Source organism: Monopterus albus, unplaced genomic scaffold (genome assembly GCF_001952655.1).
Source record: "Monopterus albus unplaced genomic scaffold, M_albus_1.0 scaffold212.1, whole genome shotgun sequence".
Taxonomy (NCBI): domain Eukaryota; kingdom Metazoa; phylum Chordata; class Actinopteri; order Synbranchiformes; family Synbranchidae; genus Monopterus; species Monopterus albus.
In genome coordinates, this window is record NW_018128092.1 from 592 (window position 1) to 22,918 (window position 22,327).

The following is a 22,327-nucleotide window of genomic DNA, read 5'->3' on the forward strand; positions in this document are numbered from 1 at the left end:
GAGATAGGATTAGTTTTACAGAAACATCCGTTTGACACCAAAAGGCCCCATAATAATACTTTGTCTCACCTGAGCAGCTGCTGTGTGTGATGGAGAAACTCTTTCATCCTCTAAAGTGGTTCCTTTGACTTAATTAGATGGTGGTGCTCCAGAATCCATGAGACAATACACATGCTCGTGCATGCACACACATGCACAGCTGCTCAGGTGGTGCTTCCACACTTAAATACAAATACTAGTGTGTGTGTGTGTGTGTGTGTGTGTGTGTGTGTGTGTGTGTGTGTGTGTGTGTGGGGTGGGCGTCAAGACTCGCCCCAGAACGCTACAGTATTATAAGTCAAAATGATCAGGAACCACTGGTTCAGTCTGTGACACTGCATTGTTTATGTGTGTTGTATGTAAAATATTCATCTGAAGAGCAGGGGCAGAATGTAATTTTCCATTTTATGCTACTTTACACTTCTATTTTACTATATTTCTATTTCACTACACTTCTACTACATTTATTCATAACAGAGTACTTTCCACTCTGGTGGTTTCCACTTCTTCTACTTAAGTACTGGATCTCGGCACTGGCTCCATCACTGCTTCTAGCAGCACAGGTCACTGATTCACTTCTCTTAAACCTGTGTTTTAAGTGATGGTTGAAATACAGTAGCATCCGACGTCTGACGTCCGTACGTCTCCTCTTGACGTCAGCACGGTAGGAAGTACGTTACTGCAGCCAGACAGGCCGTGAGGATGCGGGGCTGTCAGTGTAGACGACAGTGTTCATTATGATAATATCTAACAGTGACTTTCCAGTGACATTATGCACATTTCGGTCGCCTGACACGTGATGTAACTGGGATGCTTGTAGCTAGCTAGCTGTTAGCTTAGTTAGCTGTCATCCTCCCAGCTACAGTCAGAGCTCCAGCAGGCGGCCAGCGGCTCAGCTGATCAGCTGCAGCACCACACACAACCCGGCGACAAGATGAGGAGGCCTTAATGTCAGGTCGTCGACGGTGTGTTCAGACGTCAAATACAGGTACTGTCTTTTACTTATTGTCAGGCACTAGTTGTTATTATCCCAGTGCCGTGCGCACACACCTGGATAGGAGGGCGAAACAAATAGACAACACCCTGACCATAATGTGTGATCCAGGTGGAGCACAGAGGAGACGTCTGGACCTGGAGGGCGCACATGTTCACTCTCATGAACCAGTCACAGTTAAATACAGTACTTCAGTATGGTACTTAACAGTATTGTGTTGAAGTACTGGTACTTTAGTCTTTTTATTTTCTGCTACTTTATACTTCTACTCCACATTTCAGACAGTATCTGTGCTTCTGACTGCAAAGATGATGCTATAAATTAAACTGTCCCACAGCATGCAGCTGAATGTAAATAAGCTGACAGAAACTTAATTGGACAAACTATGGCGACACACTTCTCAATTACAAACCCAATTTGGCATTTTTGTACTGGCCAATATGTACATTACACCAATAACAGTACATATATCTGCAATAAGCTAATATCTGCCGATGTATCATCAGACCGATTTATCAGCCTGGCTCTAAAATAAATACCAGTTACAATATCCTACAGCCTAAGTCATCGAATCATTGTTTTGACAGAACAAAGTTTAAAACTGAAAAATATTTAATTTACTTTTGATGTAAGGTGGAGAAAGCAGGAAATTCACATGTTTAAGTAGCTGAAGTCGTCAAATGTTTGTGTGATTTATCAAAATAGCTGTTGGATAAGTTCCTGTCCATCGACCAGTCAACATTACAGGTCCATGTCACATCTAGAGAGTATTAGGGAGGCGACAGTGGTGCAGTGGGTAGAACAGTCGTCTCCCAACTGGAAGCTTAAAGGGTCGAATCTTGGTTCCTGCAGTCGAAGTGTCCTTAGGCAAGACACTGAACCCCCAGTTTCCCCTGATGGTTAGAGCCATCGGTTGAGTTGGCACCACAAATGGCTGCCTCGGTTCTGTACCGGAAACAAATTCCTTGTGTGTAACATACTTGGCCAAATAAAGGTGATTATCCTATTATTATGTTTCAGCTGTTGTCTCTGAGTGTCTGAGATGCCCTGCTACTGGTTGCTACTGATGTTTACTGTCACCCACAGAGATGGCGTCCCAGCTCCAGGTGTTCTCCTCTCCCTCCGTGTCCTCCAGTGCCTACTCTCGCTCAAAGAGGTTCAAAGTAGAGAACCCTGCCTGGGATGCGTCCAACCAGCCGGGAGACAGTTACTACCAGCATAGCCCCACCCAAGCAGCTGCACCCTCCACTTCTGGCTCCAACTTCAACCCAGTGTACAACTCCAACCAGGTGCACCCACCGACTGCAGGCTCTCGGGAGCAGACAGTGGTGCGGGCAGCAGACAGCACAGGTAGCTTTCATGGGCCTCGCTCCTCCTCTTCCTCCTCCTCTTCCTCCAGCCGTCGCGTTAAGGATGCACAGTCCTCCTCGCAGCCATGCAACCTCTACCACAAGCAGTACAGCTTGAAGCGCAAGAGCGAGGAGGTGGACAGCAGCGACAGCGTCCAGATACTGGAGGAGCTCTCGGCCCCCGTGGTCTCAAACCGCACCGGTGGTGGAGGGGGAACCACCACAGCTCAGTCCATAGCACATTCCACTTCTACCACAAAGAGCAGCAACTCCCACAGTGAGGGCGACTACCAGCTGGTCCAGCATGAGATTCTGTGCTCAATGTCCAACAGTTACGAGGTGCTTGAGTTCCTGGGACGCGGCACCTTTGGCCAGGTGGCAAAATGCTGGAAGCGGGGCACAAATGAGATAGTGGCGATTAAGATCTTGAAGAACCATCCTTCTTATGCTCGGCAAGGTCAAATAGAAGTGAGTGTCATGTTATAAAGAATAATACCTCCAGCTCTTGTCACTCTTTAACCTTTAGGAGCTGATTCACAGATAAGCCGCTGCTTCTAAGCCAGAATGTGTTGATGTTTTCCTCAGTGTCACAATGATCAAGTGACAAGAAACAGAAAGTAGTAAGAGCTAATTCAGCATGAATAATGGTGCACATTTAGCAAAATATCAACAAATAGAAGCCTAAAAATTTGACCTCTAGCTCAGTGTTTGCATTTCCCAAAGCATTATGGGAACTGTAGTAAAAAAAAACTCTTTCTCGCTAATTATGTCAACTAAGTTAGACAAAGAATAACAATAACTTTATCAATAGATTAGAGTGAAATGTCTTGACAAATATTGAAATATTAAAGCAAAACTGTGAAAAGTGCACACATGCAACCCACATTGGGTACAGGTGTAGAACAAAATGTCCAGCTGAGAACAAAAAAGAGAAAGATTGTCCACACACGGAAATAAGCAAACTCCTGAAGAATATATTTATTACATAGTGGTGCAGCATTTTGACCAACATGGTCTTCATCAGGCAGATGTTCATATGAGCACAATACAGCTACATACAGTGAGGTGATAACGGCCTCACCCACAATTAAGAGGGCAACGTCCTGACGCAACGTTATGAAGCAACGTCAATAACAATGAGAAATAAAAACAACCACTATAAAGACCCAGGGTCATATATTCTCATGTAGGTTCATACAGCAATAGTCTTATTATCATCATCATGGTAAGTCAGCAATAAAAATGTACTTTTCAAGAGCTCATTTAATTCAGTGTGTGAACAGCTTCATGTTCCCCTCAGGATGAATTCTAATAATTCTGATTGTTATTAGGCATCATCATCAGGCGATATTTTAATTTCTCTAATATTTTTGGTTCATGACCAGATGTATGCAAGACATTCCCATCAGCTAATTAGTAAATGCTGCCATGCCAGCACACTGAAATATGTTGGTGAACATGGTCGGCATTATACCTCTATAACATCAGCATGTTAGCATGCTGAGGTTAGCATTTAGCTCTAGGTGCAGCCTTACAGAAATACAGGCATGGATGTCGGCTCTTGTTTTGACATTTGACATATATTTATATATACAGATGTTTGCCCTGTTGAAAACGTGGATATAGTAGCAAAAACCTCAATCAAATCAAATCAAATCAAATTTTATTTGTATAGCGCCAAATTACAACAAAAGTCATCTCAGGACACTTTACAAACTAAGGTCTAGACCTTAAGGTTATCACTATTATTACATAGGGAAAACCCAACAAATCCCCCTTGAGCAAGCACTTGGTGACAGTGGGGAGGAAAAACTTCCTTTAATGGAAGAAACCTCCGACAGACCCCGGCTCTTGGTGGGCAGCCTTCTGCCTCGACCGGTTGGGGTGAGTGGATAGAGGAGAGACAAAAGAAGAAAAGCAACAAGACACAACAAACAATCAAACACTGGTCAGGTCGATGTGGCTGGTGACTGCTCGTCAGAGATGTAGAGCTCCAGGGCCAGGGCAACCTGTAGAAAGGTACAGGGAGAGAGAGAGGACACACATACTCAATATACTTAATGTACTGTATGTAGGTCTGCTGAGGGCTATCTGGTGTTTTCTCTGGTATTATCCATTGCTGCATATCTTCACCTCCATCTCTCTCCTCTCTGTAGGTGAGCATCCTTAGCAGGCTGAGCACGGAGAACGCTAACGAGTTCAACTTTGTCCGCTCATACGAGTGTTTTCAGCACAAGAACCACACGTGCCTTGTGTTTGAGATGCTGGAGCAGAACCTTTACGACTTCTTGAAGCACAGCAAGTTCAGCCCTCTGCTGCTCAAGTGTATTCGGCCTATTCTGCAGCAGGTCGCCACAGCCTTGATGAAGCTGAAAAGCCTGGGGCTGATCCATGCTGACCTGAAGCCTGAAAACATTATGTTGGTGGACCCTCTTAGACAGCCATACAGAGTGAAAGTCATTGATTTTGGCTCTGCCAGCCATGTGTCCAAAGCGGTTTGTTCCACCTACCTGCAGTCACGATACTACAGGTGAGTATGCGCAGTAAGGGGTTTCATATTGTGTCTGTAACGTGTAAATTACCTGCTGGGATCTTATCATTTACCGTTTTGACATGCCTGCAGAGCTCCAGAGATAATTCTGGGCCTCCCTTTCTGTGAAGCAATCGACATGTGGTCTTTGGGATGTGTCATTGCTGAGCTGTTTTTGGGATGGCCCCTCTACCCTGGTGCCTCAGAGTATGATCAGGTCAGCCACAGCACTCTCATATACAGTATATTATATAAATGTACCCTATAGTAACAGTTATGTTCCGTTTTATTAGGAAGCAGTAGTAACTCAACATAAACATTATTTAAAACAGCTCACATAGTTTTTAAAGGAATGGCTGAAATTTGGGGAAATTCACTCACACTATTGCATTTGTCTCTCTCAGATTCGTTACATTTCCCAGACCCAGGGCCTTCCAGCAGAGTACCTGCTGAGTGCAGGAACCAAGACCAGCCGCTTTTTCAACCGGGGTCCTGATGCAAGCTACCCCCTGTGGAGACTGAAAGTAAGTGGGTCTGCAGAGAACAAACACACAAAGTATCTATTATAATCATATACAGTACACACACTGAGGTCTTGCTGTGGTTGTTTTCCTGCAGACACCTGCAGAGCATGAGGCAGAGATGGGGATCAAGTCGAAGGAAGCAAGAAAATACATCTTCAACTGTCTTGATGATATGATGCAGGTGAGGAGGTAACCTGTACCCTGGTTATTCACATGATGCATTTTGACGAACACTGACTTCCTTTCTTTTTACTGCAGGTGAACATGACCAGTCTGGAGGGGACGGATATCTTGGCAGAGAAGGCCGACAGACGGGAGTTCATAGACCTGCTGAAGAAGATGCTGACGCTAGACGCAGACAAACGGATCACACCCATGAAGACACTAAACCACCCCTTTGTTACCATGACACACCTGCTGCACTTCCCTCACAGCTCACAGTAAGACAGCAAGTCTACGACTGTCCTGATGCTCAGCTGCAGAAGCTTTTAATAAACTATCAGTAGAGGTTTTGAATTCTTTATAGTTGTTACAATATGTCGTGGTTGCTGCAGATTAACATTGAATTTTGTATCCATGATTCTACCTGTCCTGTTTTTACCTGTCCAGTGTGAAGTCCTGCTTCCAAAATATGGATATATGCAAACGCAGATGCAGCGCCTTTGAGAATGGGAAGAATATGTTTGCCAGCAACAATACCCCGAGTGCAGCCACCAACCTCACTGTAACCTTCAGTAGCCAACTCAACCAGCACAATCAGGTGAGAATATCGTAGAATCTACATATGTGACTTTATCAACCCTGTTAACATTTTACTTGGAACTAGAAGTGGTGGTAATGAGAGAGAGAGAGAGAGAGAGAGAGAGAGAGAGAGAGAGAGAGAGAGACTCATGGCATGAACTTGCTACTGCATGGCTTTATTTCACAGTGTTTATTCAGTGCAGACACCAACAGCTCCCAGTTGACCAGGGCCATCTAGAGACCCAGAAGGCCAATGGCATTAAACTGCACTGATGCTTTAATACATTACAAATATGATCTTCTATCTGCTTCTGGGTTGTTATGCTCCGCCTGACGTTTTGCTTGTTGATCCAGTTTTTACTTGTTCTTAGTTATATCAGTAGCTCTGTAATGTGATGACCATTCATTGCCATTGATTTAACTAGGACAGATCATCATCCCTTAAGCATTAAATACAGTGTTTTCTGCATGCTGTGTGTTACAGATGGCCTCTACAGGAGGCCAGTCCCTGTCCCTCAGCAGTAACGTCCCTTTGCTGAACTACCAGCCTGGCCTCTACCAGCAGGCCACCATTAACATCCCTGGCCTGGCCCAGCAGAGTGTCCCCCTGCAGACCAGACCCACCCAGCTCTGTGCCCAGACTGAACCCTTCCAGCAGACGCTCATAGTTTGCCCCCCCACCATACAGGGTGAGAATGAAAGATAATACTTGAGATCATTTTTAAGTCTTTACATTTTACATACCACAAGGCAAAGGGTTAAAAACATTTTAATAACTGGTTTTGTGCATCTTCAGGATGCACGCGTTTATTATGCAATACACTAGTATTAATAGTTGATTATTCATATGGAAGGCCACACCTTCATCAGTCTTCAGAGCCCCATCAAGAGGAGCACCATTTTCCAAAAAAGTCTCTCTTTTTTTTCCTCATCCAAGCAAAACAGATATTTAGTAGCTCGACACAGTATCTGCATTGTATTTGCTCAGGTTAAGCAGTGACTTGGTAGTTGCTTGGTAGGCAGTCATATCTGAGAGCCGGGCCCGCTCAGTTGTCCAACCACTGACACTGTTCGATCAAAAGAAAAATACACCACTTAATACAATATACATACACATCTTAATACACTTAATAAGATCTGGATGGATGGAAATCTGCCTCTGTCTTCTAGGTCTTCAAACCTCCAACAAGCCCTCTGCTTATCCAGTGAGGATGGACAACTCAGTACCCTTAGTTCCTCAGAACCAGTCGTCCCAGTCTCTTCACATCCAGCCCGGCATGCTGGCACAGGTACGATCCACTGCATGACCACTTGGGTTGGGATTTGATGCATGTTATTGAATCTGAATTCAGAATCAGAGACAACAGATTTGAAACTTTCCACCAGAGAACTCAGTAAGACACTGATTTTTATTTACTGTTGTAATCCTTAAGATTTCACTTCTGGTGGTGACGCCCACAGTAACTGGTGATAACCAGCAGAAGAGCAGCTGCTGTGCCTGTTTAGAGTGAAACAAACTTAAGTTCATTTCATAAAAAAGGCAGTCAAAACAGTAATAATGGTCACTCACACTCTTTTCCTGTCACCTCGTCCGACTCCTCTACACTCCTCGTCAGCTGTGAAGATGAGTGGATTTCAGAGTTAAATACTGTTTGCTTTTTGTTTAGGTACTGACAGTGTGATTTCATCAACTATGTATTTGTCTACAGCCTTTACATGAGTAATAGATACCAAACGGCGAGCCTTGCTGTCCCTGTGTCCCTGCTGGCCAGTCCACACTCAGTGTGCAGCAAAGTGCTGAGAATGTTTTGCACATTGGTGGTTCAAAAGAAAGAAAGACAAAGTTCTACAAAAGATTTCCTTGACCTCAAAGCTTAGTGAATCTACTAAGGAGCCAGATCCAACATGGGATCGGGATATCTGACCCCAACCCCAATGACCAGATCTGTGTTTTGTCTTCATGTGGTTGGTCATGTATAAATGCCAAAAAACATGTGTCCTCTACACAAAGCTAAAACTGTTTGAACAACTGAATGGGAGTATGTGTTCTGGTGTGGTCACTAATGTAAAACCTTTTATCCAAAGCAAAGATTTCTTTAGGATTCAGTAAAGTTTGAAAGACTTCTGTTCCTAATGTATCCTCTCATTCAGTTTTGATGTTTTAACACCCCTGCTCCCCCTCACACTTCTTCCCAGGGTTCCTTGCTGGTAGGAAGCTTGTACGCCTCAGTGGCGGGAATGTCCCCTTTAGGCTCAGTCCGGCTGCCAGCTGGCTGCAGGGCTGGAAACCTCTGCAGCTTTCTGGATCAGAATGCCTCCATGCTGGTAAAACACCATCATCCCAACCACTAGCCTTGGTTGAAATGTGTCGTCTTTCTTCCTCCCAGCACATGTATGACAGTGGTGTGTGCAGCAGAGCATAGGACGCATGTGCAACTCACACCTTTTCCTCACAGCTTCTGGTGTTTTTTCAGAGTTTAAAATATCAGTATGTGCAACGTCACCAAAAAGTTGATTTTGGCTGATACTTGTATAGTTGTGTTTCTACGATATATCATACAGATGCAGCTTTGTCAGTGCCTGTTGTGTTACTAAGTGCTCGGTGTCTGCTCTCACTTAAGGAGAGAAGCAAAAATGACTTTGACTCAAATGTAGAAATGTGTAATATTAAATAGAGCCAACTGATAAAGGATTTTGTAGAGGCTTAAAAAAATCTGATGACAATATATATGGGGGGTTAGCGTTCATTCTGAAACGTCACTGTGTCTCAGCTTTACATTTTTGAGACAGAGTACCAGTAAAATGTCATTGATGAAAATCAGATGTGTTTCCAGTGCACCGACTAACATGCAAGTCTCCGATATATTATGTTGTCTAAGCAAAGTGAGTCTAATGCTAATGTTAGTTGCTCATTAGCTGTCTTCCACTGATTTTGTGTCTGACTAATTTAGCAAGCAATTCACTGCAGGCACGTATTTTATAGCAGCTAAAAGTACTACACTGTCAGGGGAGAGAACAGCAGGACTTTGGCTCATTTATTCCCTAGAAATCACAAATACAGTAAATGTAAAATCAGTGTTTTGATGAATGGATGCCGGTTTTGTTTGTATTTTATATGCATTTACAGTGTTCTCATACTGTTCCAGTGCTCGGGTGGTGGTAATACTGGTTAGGTGGCTAATGCATTAGCAAAAAATGCAAGCATGCATGTCAAGACTGCAGGTTTACAAAAAAATCAACTTCAGCGTGCGACAGCACTTTGTTTAGGAAACTTTTGCAGGGTATCTCTAATTTGTCTCACTACAGGAGGTGGATTCATAAAGCAAAAGTTTGACATTATGGGAAACTTGTTTTCATTTTTCATATTTGTTAAACAGCTGACCTGCCTCAGTCCGACACCCACCAGCTCCTCTAAAGCTCACTGTTGTGTCCAAACTGTAAAAACGATGCTATATTTAAAGTAAAATGTTGTATAACAAATGTCCAGAGATGTAACTGTAGCAGTGAGAGCAGCGCGCTTGTCCTTAGCTCACACTAACACATTCCTTTCAGTTTCAGGCTGGCTGACGTCCCACGGGGACCCTCTGTTTCATAGCACAGGACTGTACAACATGCATGCTTGGTCTCAGACCCTGAGAGAAATGTGTGTTCTGTTCTGTCTTGCTGTGAGTTTTCTGCGGTACTTTTGCTTTTAGCACATTTCCTTCTCAGCAGTAACAAAGGCAGCCCTTTGTACATGGTGATCTCGCCGTTCTGTTCAGCTTGTTGGCTTTAATGTGGCGGTTGGGGGGTATCTCGGTGCAGGGCAGAGTTAGGAGCCTTTGGGTTTGCCTACAGACTACACATATTTTTAAATAAACTTTGTTCCCTTTAGACAGTATCTTTTAGTCTTTTTTAACAAAGTTTTAATGTGTGCGTGCTTGCGTACAGCAGGGCTGGTCAGCAGGCACACAGCAGATCCTCATACCATCTACATGGCAGCAGATGCCAGGCATGGCCATCCATAACCCTGGGCAGGCCGTGGTGCCTGACTCACCCATGGGAGGCCCCATCTCTGACAGTCACCAAGCGTCGGGCTGGAGGTGAGCACAGTCACATGGAGCTCTGTGTCTTAATGCTGCATTTAAAGGCCCAGCTTCATGTCATTCTATTATTAAAGTATAATGGGGCGATTGTGGTCAGTCATACGGAAGTGATGCACTTTAAATCTAAAGTACAGGTTTTATTCTTCCTTACAATAGGGGTCGTCGTGGCAGCCAGTATGATGGCGCCAGCCAGCAGGACTCTGGTGGTGGCTGTCACGCTGCCTCCCAGAGCCACAACTTGGGGGTCACTCATTCAAGATCCCAACAGGGCAAGAGGTCAAAGGCTCGACATGCTGAGAGCAGAGCCAGGTATCCTGTCAGACTGTCACGCACTCACGTTGTCTACATGTTTTTGGGGGGTGGGTCGACCATAAATTGTATTGTTTGTGGTTTGACCCCTGGTTTCTGAGTCAGTAGTTTTAAAGATTAAAATAAAAATTCATCTCCAGATAATGTTTGGAATAATTTTAAATTGCTTTGAACAGAAATACTGTATCTGCCAAATGACTGTAATGGAATGTGTGGTCCCTTTAGTTGCTCTAGAGATGTGCATCTCATTTTATGTTAAGGAAACAGAAATCATTTATTAAGATACAAAAATTTGGAGTGAGTTTAAGCTGTAAAGAAAATGAAATGCAGCATAAATGAGGCGGAAAGCCACATCTGTTGCCCTCTGTGTGCATCTTCTCCTCAACTTATCGCCTCAAATTTTCAAATAGATTTTGTATTTGGAATAAGGGGATGAGAATAAGGCATTGTTTCCCCTCCAGGCCCGTGTCGTCAGTGCATTCTGCCACCACTGTGGTCTGCAGCACTTCTGCTTTTGCTGGGGACCAGTCTCAGCCCATCATCATCTCTGACACACCTAGTCCTGCCATCAGCATCATCACCATCCACAGTGACTCGGAGGATGAAGATGATGCAAAGTTCCCTGCTGCCTGGTGAAGCTCTTTTGCAGTCTGTAGAATTATTTTAGTGAAAACAAGAGCAGTTAAAATGTTAACTGGCTGCTTTTTTTTTCTACCACAGCTCTGGAACAAGCCAGAGGACCAACGTGATCAGCTGTGTGACGGTACACGACTCCCATGACTCCGACTCCTCTACCAGCAGCCCTTTGACCCCCAAGAAAGCATCACAGTCCACCAAGGCACTGGCCATCATCATGCCCTCTGTGAAGAGCCAGGCTGGAGAAAGCACAACCCACAAAACTCCAGCTGCTCCAGGTCCTTGAGGGCAGATATTCAGCTATCAGTGTTTTTCTTATGCTGTAATCTCTGTACCTCATTTTTTAAAATGACTAAATGTGTCACATGAGCACTAATCCATAGCGCTGACATCAATACTCTTCTTTGTGGTCACAGTATTCTGTGTGGTTTTGCACTAGTAGATCAAGCTACAAATAATTCTGGAAAGTCCAAGAAGGGGTCCACGGTGCAGGCCAGTCGGCCGGGAGATTCCAACTCTAATCGCCATCAGCGGGCAGCATCCAGCAGATCTCAGCCTCTGAATCTGAGTCAGGTAACAGCTTTCCAAGGTCGCTCATTTCTGTTTGATTCTGTCCCAATACCAACACTTATGTGACATTTCCAGTGCCCACGTGCTCATTAATACTGTAAGAGTATAGAGGTTAAACTGAACACGTGGATATGCTGGGGTTACCCCTAGAGTAAATACTGTGGCTCAGTGGAGTTCAGGGGCTTGGCTGGTTTTATTTAATTTGTTCATAAACAGATAAGTGGGATCAAACATGCAGTATTACAGTTACTAGTTGTACAGTAGGAAAGAAGGATCTGTGATAATTCACGCAGTTTGAGTGTCACTGAGGGAGCTGCCCAGTGTTGTCATGCATGGGGTGGGAGTCCTTCTCTAGCAGGGATGATAGTTTGGCAAACATCCTCCTGTCACCCACCACCTGCACTGGGTCGAGGGGTCTTCCAAGGACAGAGCTGGCCCTCTTGACCAGTTTGTCTAGTCGTTTCCTATCTGCGGTCATGATGCTGCTGCCCCAGCAGACCACTCTGTAGAAGACGGCTGATGTCACCACTGTGTCGAAGAAGGTCCTACTTATAAGAGTCCTCTCTCTCAGTGCCCATTCCCTGGATGTTCACTGATGTCAGAGGGGGTGTCTGCATCTGTGGAAGTCCACCACCAGCTCTTTGGTCGTCCCTCATTGATCTGGAGGCGTTTCCACAGACACCAGGTCCACAAAGTCCTGGATCAGCTCCCTGTCATCCTCATGTGTGATGAGGCCTACAATCGCAGAGTCATCAGAGAATTTTGAAAGTGTTAGTTCAGTGAGCTGTACGTGAAGCCAGCAGCGTACAGGGTGAAGAGAAACGGTGCCAGGATGGTTTACCTGCAGGGCCACTGTGCTGCAAGCACTCACACCAGGTAGTAAGGGCTCTTTCCTACGCTATGCAATCCACAAACTCTTCCAAAATTTTGTAACGCGACGCAAGCACAAGTGTTATTTCACAATTTCCGATTGGGGTGCCAATGCAAATACTGTCACTCTACTCTTGAAGTCTTTGTTACGGTTCCAAAAAAAAACGGGCTGTATGAAGTTGTTCGTATTCGACATCTTTATGATATGGCAAACGCACGCCTCTTCTTTTCTTTTACTGGCGGCGATTTAGCCAAAGAAAAATGATGCACCCTGCTTGGGCAGCAACCGGATAAATCATGTGAGCTGACGTCTTAGCAGACGAGTGGCCTTTGGTCGTAATCAGGGAAGCCACTCCTTATGTACATAGATACTTCTGTGATCCTTGTGTTTACAGTTGTGTTTCTGTAGTTTTCGTGGAGTCTGAAACAGCCCTAACTGTGTGTATATTGTCTTCATGCAGTGTGTCTCTCAGCACTGGAACAAGGAACAGGCTGCTCTCCAGCCTGCCTCGTCTTAAGACTGGGTGTGGTTGAAATGTCGCTCATATAAAAATATTACTGTAGTCATCTTCATCTTTATACACACTTGGCTATAACCTGGCAGCGTGTGAAGTGTGGGTACTAGGATACACCCTCTGTCTGCAGAGCCCAGCATTCTCTGTTGTTTCAGGTGCAGCAGTCAGTGATGTTGTCACCATCCCATGACCAAACAGGAAGCAGTAGCTCCCTGAGGCGGCAGCCTACATATCCTCCTTCCGTCTCCTCCCAGTCATCATTCCGGCTTCACGAGAACACTCTCTTTGGCTCCACCCCCAGCCTGTACGCCTACCCAGCATCTGCTGCCTTGGCCTCTGTATCCCAAGCTGTGGACCAATTGCAAGGGGGCTCATCCCGCCACGGCAGAGCAAGCGGGACCTACTCCTCCCTGGCGCTGCTCCAGAAGAGCAGCAGCTTAGCCCTGGGAGGGTCTGCTGCAGGACAGTACGGCAACCACCCCCAACAGCAGCATCATCAGCTGGGAGGGCAACCTTTCCACCGCTCCAGCGCTACCTACCAGCGAAAACTCAACCAGTACCCCTACCTGTAAAGACTGAGTGAGACAGAAGCTCTGCATGAAGACCAAATGGAGACCGAGACTAGAGAGGAGCACAAGCTCATCACAGACGGCTGTGAGAACCAACTTTTTTCTTTCCTTTACTGTCCGGTTATTGTTTTTAGAGATTTCCCTCATTATTGTGGATATATAAATAATGGTGACATATTTATATTTTAACCATGGTCAGTTTCTTTTTTAAATCGGTTTATACTTTGGGGTTTGTGTTAGATAACAGTATGTGGCAAACGGTGCAGTCTGGAAGTGTTGGATCTGTATTCCAGCACGTTTACGTCTATATCATAACTGTGAGAATTAGAACATAAATTGTTGTATTACTTAAAAGACTGCAATATTAAATGAGTTCTTAATGTGTAAAACCCCAAATGTTGCGTAGAGGTGAACCTGGAGCTTGACTAACTGTTATGCTGCTCTATTACTACATAATTGTTTGCATTTACATGCAGAATACAGTCGCCTTACTTGCTTAGGCTAATTTCTTTTGTCATTTTAAATGTTGTCAGCATGTTTTAAGTTAGATTAATGTTTTTTTATGACTGTACTGTGTTTGTGTGTGTGTGTATCTGTTCTACAAAAGCAAATGGAGGACGTAAGCTATGTACTGTACTACAGAATGATGTGTCACTGTGCTCTTCAAAATGTTTTCTATGTTAATTCTGTTTAGTACTGGCCATAGGCTTCATTATATTTCTGTGATAACATGTTAACTGATGCGGTCTATGTCAGCGTAGGGTGTGGTGTTCAGAGGGGTAGTCGTGTTTTTGCATGTTGATGGTTTTGAAGTTAAGGCAGCATGGAGTAGCGTTCAGGAGTGCTTAGGACACCGTCGTTGCTCACAGAAGGATCAATAATGTCATGTTTAATTTGTGCAACAAACACGTTGATGATACTGGGAACATGTAAAAGCTTGTCCTGTGTGGTCCATTAAATAAAGTGTGCATATAAAATGTGACTATCACACTTAATCTTGCAAAAGTTGAAGCCATTAAGAAGACTGTTGTAAACTCCACAGTAATGCATCTGAATTGTGCATAATCAAATATGACAGATGATTTATAAATACGAGTTGATGTTCGATATGTTGCTGCTTGTAAGCAGGTCATCGGTTTGGTGAAGCGATGGTTGTTTTTACACTCTGCTCCTGTATGTTGTGAAGTGTTACAGCGAACACACCAGAAACCTTAACCCGAATACGTGCAATAAAACCTTTTCAAAACAGAACCGTGACTGTTTTCCCGATTAAAACTCAACCATCTTTTAAACTAATCTCACATACACCCAAATAACATCCAAGAGATTCAGTGTAGGGCTATAACTAAAGCTTTAAGTACTGATGAATCTTTCAATAAAAGCTAATTTCTCAGTTATTCAGATCAACAATTCAAATTCCAACGATAGTGTTTGACTTATAAGCAAAAACGTTAAATGTCGCAGACGCCTATTATACATTTTTCATTACTGTTTTACCAGCATTAGATGAAATAGTCTTTTTCAGTACTGAGAATGTCAACAGGAGTGATACCAAAAAAAACGACTTCAGAGAATTCACACAATTTTATTTACCACTGAATTAACAGAAAATAGTAAACAAACATGTTTGGCAAATTATTTGGTGGTAACTAAGTATATTCAGAAGTAGTCTATTAATGCATTCACATAAAAAATCATGACATAGCTCCTTACATGATGTCACAATAGCTACTTTTAACAATCAAAAGCATCAATATCGCTGCCATCAGTCCTCCCTGGCCCTGGTGTCACTTGGAATCAAAGCTAAACTCAATTCTGGTATCACACACCTTAATGAAAACTTCCTTTGTTACAGCCCTTAAAAATACCTAAGAAGCTAAAGAAATCGATGTGCTTCTCACCCGACAAATATTTACCAGTATGTTTGCAATACACTGTATAAAGTTGTCACATTCTTGTATGATAAATCTTATAATCCACTCAGGACCAAGGACACTGTAGCAGGATGTCAACACTCCACAGGTTATTGAGGAATTCCACCGTTTGTTCATGCATTTAAAACAACAAACAGGTGGGATTGTGTGGATTAACCAAAGAGACATCTAAATTTAATGGGTAACTGACGAAGACTGAACGTGCAAAAATACAGTACAAACTAGATTTGTTGTATGGAGAGTGATTTTTAAAGTTTTATTTCTATTTTTAACCAACCATATATACCCTGTTTATAAGGAAAGACGGATACTATCAGACACCTTCTGAATTTGGGGAAACAAAAGTGGTAGCAGGATGTCTGTGCATCACCAATAAGCTATGATATCCTAGAGTTGTTACTTTCAGCAGCATTATAATGATTTTTTTTTGTTTTTCTCTGACAGAAGCTTTGCTATGCGATAATGAATATTTACACAGTTCTCTCTCACACACACACACACACACACACACACACACACACACACACACACACACGCCACCTAAAACACACCAGCTAAAAATAACCTGCAGTACAAACAATTCACCTAGCTGGGCAGTCTCTCTCACCACTGCATCTGAAAATCTATTTGGGAGGGTCAAATTCCTCATATACACACATTTCACAATAACATAAATTTAGAGCAGATGAGCATCTCATCATTTAAAAGTCAAAGTCCAGTGGCACACCGAAGGCAGACCAAGTTAACTGATGGCTGGTAGACAGTCCAGGGCTAAAATAAAGGGGGTACTAACTGGGGTCAGCAGTGAAAAAGGCTGCTGAGGCTAGGCTTTAAACACAATTGCACAGTTGTAGCAGTGCTCCATCAGCTCACTTCCTGAGCAGACAGAGGGGAAGGATCGATTTGTCCTCAGAACTCCTCGTGAACATTTCTGGCATAATCCATGAGCTTGCTGCCTGTGAAGTATTCGCTGTACTTGAGTATCTCATCCACCTCCAAATGGTGATTCTGATTTTCATCTGCGACGGCAATCATCTGCTTGGCTTCATTCAGAGCATTGTGCTCATTCATTGGGTCCATGTATTCCTGCACACCATGCCAGAAAACGAGAATTTAATTATGGATCTGTGATTTCTGGATGACTGCCAGAGATGTTATGCAATACCTGGATATCCATTAAGCGCATGTGCACAAGGTCAAGACCTTATACCAACAAAGTCACGGGACCTGGGTTACGCAAGCATGTCATGCATATGGCATTTCTATCCTCTGGGGCATGAAAGGAAGACTCACAGGTGACCATGTTGAACATGGGAGTGTCAGGCTCTTGGGGGACTAAGCATGAGCTAGGGGGGCTAAGAGAGGCAGCTCGCCTGTGGTGGTCAGTGTAGTTCAGCAAACGTTTGTCTGACCCTATTCACCGCTCCAGGGCTTGTTGTGCTGTCGGGCCAAATATCTGACCCAGAATGACAGGCAAAAAAAATAAAATAAATAAATAAATAAATGAACGAATATTTCATGCAACTATAGTTTTGTCTTTAAAAACAAAGAACCACTGTTTTCTCTTGCTTTTACCGGCACCTGGAAAATAACATGATAATATGATCAGTATATCATGTCTGTCAGACAAAGTTGAAAGTCACCAGCTATGCAGCCTCTGCTGGAACAAATGTAGCTATAACTGTATGATTACAAGGCTACTATCATAGATGGTAGCTAACGTCAAGCTGGTAATCTGCACCGTTAGGTGAGAAAAGTAGATGACTGATGGGTGTCAGGCTCATTTATCATGTTGCTTACATCACCCAGGTCACATGTGACTTTGGTTGGTATAAGGTCTCAAGCTTTTGCGATTGCGTGTGACGGTGTTACACACCATCTCTGGCGGTCAGAGACAATGAAACAGAAGAAGAAAAGGAAAATAAATGTATGAAAATGCCTGACTGGACAAAATTGAAAAGAACTCATGGTGCGTTATGTTAACCAAGGTAGAACACTGAATACACAGTACTCTAGGGTTATGGTTACTGACCAGAAACATCAAACCCAACTAATATAAAACTATGACTCTTTAAAAAAGGGACCAATCAACCTTTTTTTCTTTCATTACGTACCTCCAGTTCCTCCATGGTGACAATGCCATCACGGTCTGCATCAATGACTTCCTCAAACTCCTTCTTCCTCTCTCGAACCCAGTCATCGTCAATGTCCTGAGCCTGCTGGTTCTCCACGGTGCCCACGGGTAAAGAGATGAACTCTGACAGGGTCAGTTTCTTATCACCATTCTGATCTGGAAGCAAAGCACAATAAACATCTGATTCATGTTGTGTATTTGTTATAGACATGTTCATAATGGCCTCATCACAGAACCATGCATACTCAAGTACACATACAGTAGAACAACATTTAGCAGATGCAGACATTGAGTCGCGCCTTGTACCTAAGTCGTGTACGATCTCCTTGACCATGTATCTGAGCATGCCTCTGCTATGCTCAGGGTGAAGGAACGACAGGAACTCCTGCTCATTCAGCAGTTGGTCACCGGGGGGGTTGTCAGCCTGGAACCAGCGGTCTTTCAGGCTTTCCAAAACCTCCTGAGCTGCAATGACAAAAGAAGAAAACTCAAATCAGCTTTGCTGTTTACTAAACAGATGTTAGTGAATATTCTTTAAAAGACACAATCCATGTAGATCTACACTTACTTTCATCATCCAGTTTCAGATCTTCATTATTCTTTATTTTCTCTGCAATTTCTTTTTCATTGAAGCCTTTGCTGGCTAGAAATTTCACTCGGTATTCATCCCATGTCACATGACCTGCAGACAGAGCATGAATTTAGGGTGTGATTCTCACTCAACAGGGAATATTTTTAGTCTAGGTCACTGAGTTACACTATGGCCTACGCTGGCCATAAGTCTGACAGGATTTGCATGAGGTAGTGTGTTTAGAATCACAAGTGGACGCGACTTTCAGCATGTTCTCTCTTACCGTCGCCATCTGGGTCCACAGCACGGAAACTGTTCTTGTTTTCCTGCATGGCTTCCTGGAAGTGCTCCTCCGTCTTCTCCATGATCCACCGCTGCATCTCTTTGGCGCTCACACTCCTGTCCTTGTTGAAGTCAACTCTGTGAAAGGGTCATTAAGAAAAGAAATTAGTTTCTAATTTAGCTCCAGTTATTGAACATTAGCATTGCCACTGCTCCATTAAATTGCTAATTATATACAATGAGCCGTTATGACCCAAATGATGTGGAATCTGTCTGGGCTTGTGTCCAATGCAATATTTAAACCACCAAGCACTTCAATTTAAACATTTTTACCATTTAAGGTAAAATGGGTAGAGCTGAAACAACTGGCTTATGACGTTTTAAATCAAAACTGAGCCAACATTACATTGGCAGATTACTTGCAGCTTTTCCACTGTACTGATTTAACTGCTCCTCTCTGACTTATGTGAAAGCAAAGTAAGTAAGTATCCTTGGACTTTGGACAGTGGCCACATAAAACAAACACTGGTGAATAACAGGGCTTTTAGAAAATGTTTTCACCATTCTCTGACTTTTTATAGCTCAAACAATAATTGATTAATCAATGAAATAACTAATTTCAAGCCAGTTTTTTTTTTTAGAGGTTCCAAGGGCCAGATATAAACGCTGGGGTGATCGTGCTTTTACTGCTGCAGCCCCTAAATTGTGGAAGCACCTCAGTACTTTTAAATCATTGCTTAAAACATATTTATTTGGCTTGGCTTTTAATACACAGTAGGGCCTGATGCATTCCATTTAATTTTAATGTTAACCGTGTGTCAGTGTTATTGTGCCATTTTATTTTTATTTGCACTGATCTTATTTACTCTATTTGAGTCCTTTATTGTGATTCTATTCTGCTATGTAAAGTACTTTGGTCAGCTGGATGTTTTTAAAGTGCTATATAAATACATTTGATTGATTGATTGATAAAGGGGGAAATTTGTCAGGTCAGAGAGGTGGCTTATTTTAAGAATGTAGTGACCTTTTCTGCTATCAACATGCCCAATTATAATAATGGCATCTTGCCTTGTAGCTGAATATTATACAAAGAAAAACAAGCATAGCTTGTTGTTTTCCTTCTTTCCAGGTCCACTTACAGTGTGTATTGCCTATTTTTATTCTTCTTATTTCAACTTCTCATAATAAAACTAGTTACCACAGAACAAGATATCAAGGAATGAAAAGCCTCTTACTTTTTGAAAATTTCAATAAGCTTTTTCCTGTTTCTCCTCGGCTCAGAGTCTTCATCAAACTCCTCCATCTCCTTCCCCAAGAAAACTTCCTGATGGAAGTCCTTGTTGAGGTGCCCGTCCATCTCCATCTTCAACCCATTCAGGTGGTCAGGTGGAAGAATCTCATTGTCGTCCTTGTTGGCTGGAGCCTTGTCTTTGGCGGCTGACATGTTGGCTGGCCGCGCATGCACATCCATGGTGTGGAGCAGGATACAGAAAAGCAGAGACACAGCCTGGGGGTTTCTGCACCACCGTCTCTTGCAAACAGCCATGACTGCCTACGGTGGAGTGAAGGTAAATATAAAAGCACATAATTAGTTCTATGAAGTAACTCTTAAAATAAATATATCAGCCAAACTTGGCTAAGACAAACACAAAATAACTTTGACATAAGCCATCAAGCAGGCTAGTACAGTACATTGTTGTCTCAACTTCAATGCGTTGTTCATGTGTCACCGGAATTTTCAATATTGAAATTTAACTTCAAATATGCGGAAGCGATATTTGCGATTTACAAATATTGTGGATAAATGCCTTTAATATCCAGGAATACACAAAAATAGCCAATCAAAAACTAAAAAAAAAAAACCTAGCCTGTTAATTTACCTTTGTCACGTCGTTTAAATTACTTTACAATGTAGTTATGCAAGTGGCAAAAACGGGCTAATGAACACATTATGCCTAACGTCAGGAGTTGATGGTATAACGTTAAACACTGTAAATATAAGCGATAAATACTCACAGAAAACAACAAACCTGTCAAGTATGCTGAAACGACACCGTGGGCAAATTAAAAACGCTTTGTTAGAATGACAGATACCAGGCTGCAGTTTAGGTAACAACAAGCTAATGTTAGCACACAAATATACATACGACTTCCTAGTGAAACAGACCTGAGGATAGGTAGTCTTAGTCAGGCAAGCTGTCAGACTCCAGTTCCTGTACACGTGGCTCTTCCAACAAACCACAACCCAAAATGTGGGACGGCTCAGCCTAAAGCGACACTAGATAGATAAGAGTCTGCTGACAAGTCCGTACCAATGTTCCAGCTGCGTTTGCGTTAATTCACTCCATCTGGGCCGGTGGCTTGGCTAATCGCTATAACCTTGACGTCATAACTTACGTTTCCCTAGCCACATTCTCACGTATCACTTCCGGTTATGCTTTCAAAGTAAAACCCTTGATGGTGAAGGATTGAAAACTAGTGATGGTTGACACAGTATTCAAAAAAATGGTTAATTACTCGAGGCTTCAATGACACAGTGCTCGACATCTAGTGGTCAGGAAATTGAAGTGCAGTCAAGACGTGTCATTGGTTCATGGATTGGGAATTTTATTCGCCATGCACATTCCTGTTCGACTAAAATACATGGTTGTATGGTTTCAAGCTGACACAATAAAGTATAAAATAAACATGAACTCATGTTGAAGACCATGTTTTTTATGTGGAATGTCTGGTTGTAACCCTATATACTCTTCACTTGTATTTTGTTTTATGAAACATTTGAATGGTGCTGCTACATTCATGAGATGTGGTATACCAATTCAGGACAGATGTCATTTTCACATGGGACTGGTGCAAATACAGATTATATTATGGGGTTCAGCAAAAAAAATGCCCCCATGCATCATGTCGCTGCCACCAGACCCCTCCCCAATAGTCGACGTAGGTCGTCACAGTATGTTTTGGGGCTCATTGGTAAAGAGGTTCATGGGTATGTGGGTACAGAGTGTGTGGTTGTGTAACTGTTAACTGTTATCGGGATTGGATTGGCGGAACCTTTGACGGACTGCTGTTTCCTGCCTCTGCGGTAAACCGTACTCGTTTCCTGTTTTCTGTACCTGCACTGCGTTGTGCTTGCTTCCAGATTGTTTAGGAATTAAACTCACTATTTTCTAGGTCCATCTGAATTTTTGAGTGACAACATACGTTTGCACCACTTAAAACACTTGTTTTGCAGAAGTTCTTGCTAACTACCAAATTTAACTAGCTACTTTAGGTCGGCTAGTTTAGAAGCTAGCTAAGCTAGTAGCTTAATTGAGAGCAATGGCTTCCCCCTCTTCCTCTCCTCCTTTCTCTTGCTCAGAGTGTCGCATGTTCAGTTATTCCTCTGTCTCCTTTAGCGATAATGGTACTTGTAATAAATGTCAGATGCTAGCAGCATTGGAGGCGAGGCTCACAGACTTAGAAGCACGGCTCCACACCATGGAGAATAGGCCAGCTAGCTATGCCCATGTAGCCAGTGTGGAGCCTCCTAGACATAGCTCAGCCCAAGCTAGCTGCCCCCCAGAGCTTCCCGAGCAGCCGGGATCTCAGACAGGTGGCTGGGTGACAGTTCGCAAGAGTCGTAGCTCCAAACAAATGCCCACGGAGCATCACCTGCCTGTTCACGTTTCAAAT

At 43.1% G+C, this 22,327-nt stretch overlaps 2 protein-coding genes across 7 annotated transcripts; one reads left to right on the plus strand and one right to left on the minus strand.

Annotated features, from left to right (window-relative positions):
* The first annotated feature begins 692 nt into the window (after positions 1-692).
* On the plus strand, positions 693-14,976 carry hipk1a (homeodomain interacting protein kinase 1a). Of its 4 annotated transcripts, none has more exons than XM_020618981.1 (17): positions 693-1,027; positions 2,120-2,850; positions 4,539-4,912; positions 5,006-5,129; positions 5,317-5,436; positions 5,531-5,617; positions 5,695-5,876; positions 6,046-6,196; positions 6,662-6,866; positions 7,348-7,466; positions 8,374-8,502; positions 10,108-10,259; positions 10,419-10,571; positions 11,033-11,203; positions 11,292-11,485; positions 11,647-11,780; positions 13,318-14,976. In XM_020618981.1, exons 1-17 carry the CDS (start codon positions 988-990, stop codon positions 13,732-13,734), a joined length of 3,483 nt encoding a protein of 1,160 aa, XP_020474637.1. In that variant the 5' UTR covers positions 693-987; the 3' UTR covers positions 13,735-14,976. The 4 variants fall into 4 exon arrangements, with proteins under 4 accessions (XP_020474637.1, XP_020474638.1, XP_020474640.1 ...); XM_020618982.1 differs by having other exon boundaries at positions 694-1,027; positions 11,650-11,780; XM_020618984.1 differs by lacking the exon at positions 8,374-8,502 and having other exon boundaries at positions 694-1,027.
* A 1,240-nt stretch (positions 14,977-16,216) lies between these two features.
* Positions 16,217-21,053, minus strand: sdf4 (stromal cell derived factor 4). 3 transcript variants are annotated; one of them, XM_020619033.1, is made up of 7 exons: positions 20,965-21,053; positions 19,888-20,204; positions 18,654-18,790; positions 18,368-18,481; positions 18,106-18,264; positions 17,780-17,955; positions 16,217-16,751 (listed from the first exon to the last, which is right to left on the minus strand). In XM_020619033.1, exons 2-7 carry the CDS (start codon positions 20,196-20,198, stop codon positions 16,575-16,577), a joined length of 1,074 nt encoding a protein of 357 aa, XP_020474689.1. In that variant the 5' UTR covers positions 20,199-20,204; positions 20,965-21,053; the 3' UTR covers positions 16,217-16,574. The 3 variants fall into 3 exon arrangements, with proteins under 3 accessions (XP_020474689.1, XP_020474687.1, XP_020474688.1); XM_020619031.1 differs by having other exon boundaries at positions 20,820-21,052; XM_020619032.1 differs by lacking the exon at positions 20,965-21,053 and adding an exon at positions 20,683-20,789.
* Between the last annotated feature and the right edge of the window lie 1,274 nt (positions 21,054-22,327).